Source organism: Psammomys obesus, unplaced genomic scaffold, assembly GCF_907164565.1.
Source record: "Psammomys obesus unplaced genomic scaffold, mPsaObe1.curated_primary_1811, whole genome shotgun sequence".
NCBI lineage: Eukaryota > Metazoa > Chordata > Mammalia > Rodentia > Muridae > Psammomys > Psammomys obesus.
The window spans coordinates 427-7,739 of NW_026594413.1; the positions used below are offsets into that span (position 1 = coordinate 427).

Consider the following 7,313-nt stretch of genomic DNA (forward strand, 5'->3'; position numbering starts at 1 on the left):
TACACATACTCATACACTCACACACAGTCACAAACATGCACACCCTCACACATACACATACTCATGCACATATGTATTTCTGAGAAAGCTTATACTTTTCCTGTTCTGGAATTGCCTTCAAGGCCTTGTGGTAAGCTGATTTCTAGTGGTTGGCCCTAGTTAGGACACTTGCTAATCTCTCTACCTCTGTCCTTATGGATAACCCTAGGATTCCCTTATGGTTTGGGAATGTATAGCTTTGTGATGCTTAAGATTTCAAAGGTTTAAGATTTAATTTCAGGGTGTGCTTTTAGGTGGATGATGAAGATTTACAAGATGAACCACTGCAGATCACAGTTCTTGACCACGATACATACAGTGCAAATGATGCTATTGGCAAGGTGTACATTGACATCGACCCTTTACTGTACAGTGAAGCTGCCACCGTCATCTCAGGATGGTTCCCAATTTATGACACCATACATGGTAAGGAGCAGTGGCGGAAGAAAATGAAATGCAGCCTTGATCTTCTCTGTTTTTCTCAAGGACGTTTGTACTATGCTGTGCTATTTAAAATAATAGCTCTAAAAGACACCTTGAAATAAGACAAGGAGCCAAGTGTTGCTGAAAGAATCACCATCTCTCTGAATGGTTGAAATGCCTGCTGACTCCATGCGACAAAGGAAAGGTGTTATTTAAAAGCTGTCTTGGGGAGTAGGTTTTGGCTCTGGTGAAGCATTTTCTCGCCAACTTTATACTCTGGGATGGTTTCTGTCACAGATAGAATAGCAAGTCACAGGTATTTTTGGTCACAGGGCCCCTACAATCTAAAAATTGTTTTTTTTTCTATTACAAAAGAAAGAAAAAAAAGGAAAATACAGAATAACATATAGGTATTTTATATTTTTAAAATATGTTTTTTTAACTGATTAATACTGGTGTTTCTTTTCTAAAAAGTGCCTCAAGCCTCTTTTTAGTTTAAAGCGGAGTCTTAGCCTTATACATGCCTTTAGTTCCAGTACTTGTGGGGCTAAGTAGTCCAAGAAGTGCTGTTGTGAGTTTTGTGAGTTAAGAGCTATTTTCTCTACAGTGCTCATGCCGTTTGCAGCTTTTCTTCAGTGTCTCGCAGTGCGTAATGTTTTAGAGGAGCGTCTACAGCATGTGGTAGAGCACAGGTCAGACTCCTTGATAGGACATTGGAGAGATTGGCAGAAATGTCATAGTGTTGGCCTTTGTTTTGGAAAATAACTTTTTATTAAAAAGTTCGTGTTTATTTATTATGAGTAAATAAAACAATGAATTTTTAAAAAATTGGCAACCTTAATTATTGTGGTACATATTGATAGATAATGACCTTTATAAAATTTTCTTGAAGTTCTCAATTATTTTCAGATTGTAGGGGTCCTGTGACCAAAAAAATCTGAGACTTGCTATTCTAACCGTAGAGCTGCCTTTGAGGGTTTGTCCCTGCTCAGGATTGACACATATGTCCCCAGCCTTTCTTCTGCCTTGGTTGTTTTTCTGACCTGGCAGTTCCACTGATGGATTAATGGCAATAAAGAAGTGAGATGATTGTAATAAAGCAAGATGCTTGCTGAGGGATGTGGGTAAATTCATTGTCACTTTATCTATATCCTGTTACTTACAAACATTCAAAATGATAAAACAAATTGAGAAATAGAGTTTTAAAATAGATTAGATCCTATCATAGGTTCTCTTTTATAGTCAAAAGAAAATGAAGAAGTTTTCAGAAAATAGTGAAACAGGTAGACCAATGTGACATACTATAAGTTGCATTCATCTCAAAGTTGTTGAAATAAAGGAATTTTAATGTGTAATATCATTGGAAAATTTGGTAGGTATGATAAGATGCTTATGTTTACATAGTTCCATTTCTGGATTATAACTGATTCCCTCTCCTCCCCTCACCCTCTGTTTTCTGCAGTGTACGTATTATATATTTCCTTTATAGTCAGGAAGGAAATACAATCAAATGCTATGCTGCAGAGTGTAAAGAGATGGTTTAGTAGGCAAAGTGCTTGCTGTGTAAGCATGAGGACTTGAGTTTGGTCCTCAGACACTACATGAAGCAGTGTGCACAAGCACTGAGGGGATAAACAGGAGAACCCTGGATCTGGCAGGTATTCGAGCCAAATCAGTGAGCTCAAGTGAGATCCTGGGTCTCAAAGAGAGAAGTGGGTGGGGAGGTGGCTCAGTCCTCATTGCTGAACAAGAGCAAGAGCATGTTTTTGATTCCCTGGCACCATGGAAAAACATGGCAGCGTCTACAATCCTAGAATTGGAGAGGTAGACCCAGTAAATCCCGGAGCTTACTGACCAGTCAGTGATGTTACAGAACTAGGTATGAGCCTGGATGAAAAGCAATAAATAGCTATATGCATGGGATAATTTCAACATTCCTCCCCCGCCAACCTTTTTTTTTTTTTTTTTTTTGGAGACAGAGTTTCTCTGTGTAGTCCTAGTTGTCCTGGAACTCGCTCTGTAGACCAGGCTGACTTTGAACTCAGAGATTTGCCTACCTCTTCCTCTCAAGTGTGCCACCACCCAGCTAGTTTCCCAGCATTTAACATTAAAGCTTGTTTGTGATTGGCTTTATATGAGCTGTGTTCGAAATATCTCTTCTTGTTTCAGTAAATTAGTAAAGGCTTTTCTTTATTTTGTTTGTTTGTTTGTTTGTGACAGAGTGTAGCCATGCTGTCCTGGACTTGATTTGTAGACCAGGCTGGCTTTGAACCCACAGAGATCTGCCTGCCTCTTCCTCTCCGAGTGCTGGGATTAAAGGATTGGGCCACCACACCCGGCTAGCAAAGGCTTTTCTTAAAAGGCCTCCCTCCATCAGTGAGTTGGTAAGAGGTGAAGACACTAAGGCAGAGGTGTTTAGCAGGTGTTTAACAGTAAGGGCAAGGCCATTCCTTTTTATTGCAGCACGCTCTGAAAGCCACCTGGATAAGCTTTCTCATGTTATGTGGATTAGGGGTATATTCTTGCTGTCATAGAGAACTGGCTTTTGATTCTTGCCCTTTCACTTAGTTACCTACACTGTAACTTAGTTAACTTTAATTAAATACTAATTTCTACTGTAAAATGAGGATGGTGCTACATTACTAGGTTGATGTGAGCACAGTGAGCATGTAGTGGGGCGTCTCCTAGGGCTCAGCAATCTTTCCAGCACTGCGCTCATCCATTAGAGTGGGCCTTCTTTCAGGCAGGCTTGGCTCACGTGGACAAGCTGTCAGGTAAGAGTGGGCACAGTGCTGCTCTCAGGCTGTCTCAGGCTCAGCTTTGGTGGACCAAGGGACCTACTGCAGGGAGACTTTCTAGGAAGCAAGCCTGAAGATCAGGAAGTGCATCTGTCTGCATCAACTTAGAAACTTGATTTTCTTTTTAAATTGTAGGTATCCGTGGAGAAATCAATGTTGTTGTCAAAGTAGACCTTTTCAATGATTTAAACAGATTTAGACAGTCATCATGTGGAGTTAAATTCTTTTGCAGTAAGTAAACACATTGTCTTGTTTAACAAGAAAATTTAATAGCTTTAAATATGGAAAACTAATACTTAGAAAGATTAATGGAAAAAGTGTTAGAGTTAGTTTTAATATGAGAAAGAAAAATGTTAAATTTCTAGATAAAGTCACTGCAGCTCTGTGACCATTTATTTTGTTGTAGAGTAAATGGCATCTTAAGTTTTACAAGTTTTTGGAAATTTTTGTTAGAAAAATACTGAGGCATTTTGCTGTAGTGTTGAATGCTGAATGAGGGGAGCAGAACTGTGGCACAGTTTGCAGCCTCAGTGGCGTGTGTCCACAGCACACAGCCTGTACCCGTGAGGCCCCAGGACAGTGGCGTGCATGGGTCTGCGCTGGCAGCTCCACACCTGTCAAGGGTGGAGCATCCCCAAGTAGTCATCAGCAGCATGAAAACATTTCTTGAGAGACTTGTGTGGCTGCTCCCCTTTTGAGTCTGACTAGATCCTACTTAAATCCAGTGGTGCATTTATTTCAGTGAGTCTCAGATGGATACTAGCACTGTGACTATGGTACTGTGGATGCTTTTAGGAGCTGCAGGGCTGTGGGACGCCTCAGCATGTTCAGAAAGGGGCAGCAGTGTGAGACGAAATGACGTTCAGCCGGAAAACTTTCATTGTGTTTTTATAAACTTTAATTTGTTTTTAACTGGTACAGATTCATATGGTACTATGTAATATTTTGATTTTCTGTTTAATACCTAGAGGTATTCTCTGCATCATGAAAGTACAGTTTATATTTGCTATTCTTATGTGAGAAAAGTGAAAGCCTGCATGACAAGAAATTATTTTTAGGATAAAACATCTAAAAGGTTCTTAGAGAGCTGTTACAATTGTGTTGAGGTTGTATAGTAGATATTCTTGAATTATATATTTAAAACATAAAAACTAGATGGATGGATAGTTTTTTCTTCTTTTGTTTAGATATATATTTTATAAAAATTGAAGTTTGGCTTTGTGATTATTAAAGGATAATAAGTACTTTGTTTTAACAGCAACATCTATTCCAAAGTGCTACAGAGCTGTGGTAATCCATGGATTTGTAGAAGAACTTGTGGTCAATGAAGACCCCGAATATCAGTGGATTGATCGAATCCGCACACCAAGGGCGTCAAATGAAGCCAGACAGAGGCTGATTTCTTTAATGTCAGGTATATTCTATTTATTGTTGATTGACTTTCTTTTCATTTGTCTTCTACAGGGCACATGAGCTTTCGCAGCAAAGGCTGCTATTTTAAATGCTGATTTCCTTACCCTAGAGCATGCCATCAAACAACTGAACACTTCTAACAAGTGGAGATATGAATTAGATGTATGAGTTCACGCCTGTGTGTTTAAATAAGATGTGTGAATTCACTCAAGTATATGTGTGTGCATGTGAACACAGGTATGTGCATGGTTGTGGAGGACAGAGAAAAACCTCAGGTATCATATCAAGCACTGTCTACTTAAGAAAAATATTTGAGAAGGAGGTAGAGACAGCTGGATCTTTGTGAGTTCAAGGCCAGCTTGGTCTACAAAGTGAGTCCAGGATAGCCATGGCCACCCAGAGACACCCTGTTTAAAACAGGGTCTGGAACTCACTAGGCTTGTAGTTTGGTTGGCTAGTTGATCTCTAGGAATCTACCTTCTAAGCGTTTTGATAACAAATGTGAGCCACTTTTTTTTTTAAACTTGGGCTCTGGGAATTGAACTCGGGTCCTTATAATTGTAGTACAAACACTTTGCCAACTGAATTACTCCCCTAGCACTTTGAAATCTCTCTTATTAACTAAGCAGCAAAAGGACCATGTGTTAAAGTGGTATAATGTAAAGGGATGAAGTGTGTAGATTCTGGAAGGAGCTCTGAGCAGGGAACAGTCGTAGGTTTTCCCTTAGCATCCTTTGGTGTCACAACTTAGGCAGACATGTATCTTTGCTCTTCTCTGCTCACACATTACCTCTGCACAGTGCTTTCTTGAGAACTGACTACATAGCCCTTCTGACCTTCTCTGCTCTTGCCTGGCCAGTGTATAAAAGGCAGTAGATGTGGAGCTTGTTTCTGTGTTTGGGTGAGTGTGTATGTGCATGTGTGTCTGCATATGTATGCATGTGTGTGTGGGCCAGAGGTTAACATCTGTTTTTTGTTTGTTTGTTTGTTTGTTTGATCACTCTCTACTTTGTTTTTGAGGCAGGGTCTCTCAGTGAACCTGGAGCTCATTAATTGGCCAGAGTGGTTGGCCAGCAAGCCCCAGGAATTCTCCTGCCAGTACTTCCACATTGCTGGAATTACAGGGCCATGCTGTCAGAATCGAGATTTTTTTTTTTTTGTGTGTGTGTGTGTATATATATATATATATATATATATATATATATATATATATATATATGTACGTATATGTATATACACACACACAAATATATATACATATATATGTGTGCATATATATCCCTACTTGTGTGGGTACATGTACCATTGTTTGACTGTCAGAAGAAGACAACTCTCAAAAGTCATTTCTCTTCTTATAAGCTGCAGGTCTGAACTCAGGTCCTCATGCTTGCATAGCAAATACTTGAGTCATTGAATTTTCTCTCTAGTCCCTAGATTGTAGCATATCTTTCTTGCTCATCCAAGTGTCTAACACCTTGCGGAAGAGAATAAGGCGGGTATACAGTGCAGAACCCAAAACTGTTTTTGTTTTTTTGTTTCAGTAGGCACATCAATGAATGAGTGAGCCTTTATTTACCATGCTTTGACTTATGGCCAATAGTATCTTACCTTCTCAAAGTAGAGCCTGGACCAGAAAACCCTTTAAGTTCTCATCACATTCTGAGAATTCGTGATTTTTAAACTTTTTTTTGTATTGCTATTATCTTTTTTTTTGTTTATTATTTATTACAATTTGTTCATTATATCCTTTTCAAAAGTATGTAACATGCAGCTATGAAGTTAGAATTGTGTTTCTTTTTTCTGTAGGTGAATTACAGAGGAAGATTGGCTTGAAAGTACTTGAGATGAGAGGGAACGCAGTTGTTGGGTACTTGCAGTGTTTCGATCTGGAAGGCGAGTCTGGGTTAGTGGTTCGAGCCATAGGAACTGCGTGTACTCTGGATAAATTAAGTAGCCCAGCAGCATTCCTTCCTGCATGTAATTCCCCATCCAAAGAAATGAAGGAGTAAGTATGAATCAGTGAAACTGTTCTCTGGAGGTTTTTGTCTTTTACTTGCAAGTTTCATTTGTTCTCACATTTTGGTGGCAGTATTCAACATAGTTTTTACTTGTGTGATTATTCTTAAACTGTTCCAGATCCTTAGACGTCATCTATCTAAAGCACAGACTCAATATTCATGTCGTGTGTGGACTCTGCTTTCCTCTCTAGGAGACGCTTATATCCAACTATGTTTACTGTTGGCAGCTTGTCTTATACAGGGTTCTCAGCCTCCCGTGTCCATCATGTGCAGGCAGTTCATGAAAATAAAACATTGGGTCTTATTAAATAGTAATACTGGGGTCTTTGTAAGGCAAGGTGGGAAAGTTTCTCCCCACTCTTCTCCTCCCCTTTTCTCTCTTTCCTTCCTTTCTCTCTCTCTTCTCTTTTCCTGCCCCTCATTTGAGGTTGGTTCCCACTTTGTTGCCCAGGCTGACCCAAAATTCTTGGGTCAAGCTTTGCTCAACATTGTGCATGCTTAAGTAAAGCCAGGTAGTAAATATTTTAGACACTGGCAGTTTAGACTAGCTTTATTTATAAAACACACACACAGGGGAGAGAGAGAGAGAGAGAGAGAGAGAGAGAGAGAGAGAGAGAGAGAG

The 7,313-nt window shown here is 39.6% G+C and overlaps 1 protein-coding gene across 1 annotated transcript; it reads left to right on the forward strand.

The window, feature by feature from the left end:
• Positions 1 to 293: 293 nt before the first annotated feature.
• LOC129685398 (C2 domain-containing protein 5-like) lies at positions 294 to 6,678 on the forward strand (the record flags this gene model as incomplete). The annotated part of the gene is given in 4 exon segments (XM_055618941.1): positions 294 to 465; positions 3,396 to 3,491; positions 4,519 to 4,674; positions 6,480 to 6,678. Coding segments are annotated over 4 exon segments (623 nt in total), but the record flags the coding sequence as incomplete, so codon positions are not given.
• Between the last annotated feature and the right edge of the window lie 635 nt (positions 6,679 to 7,313).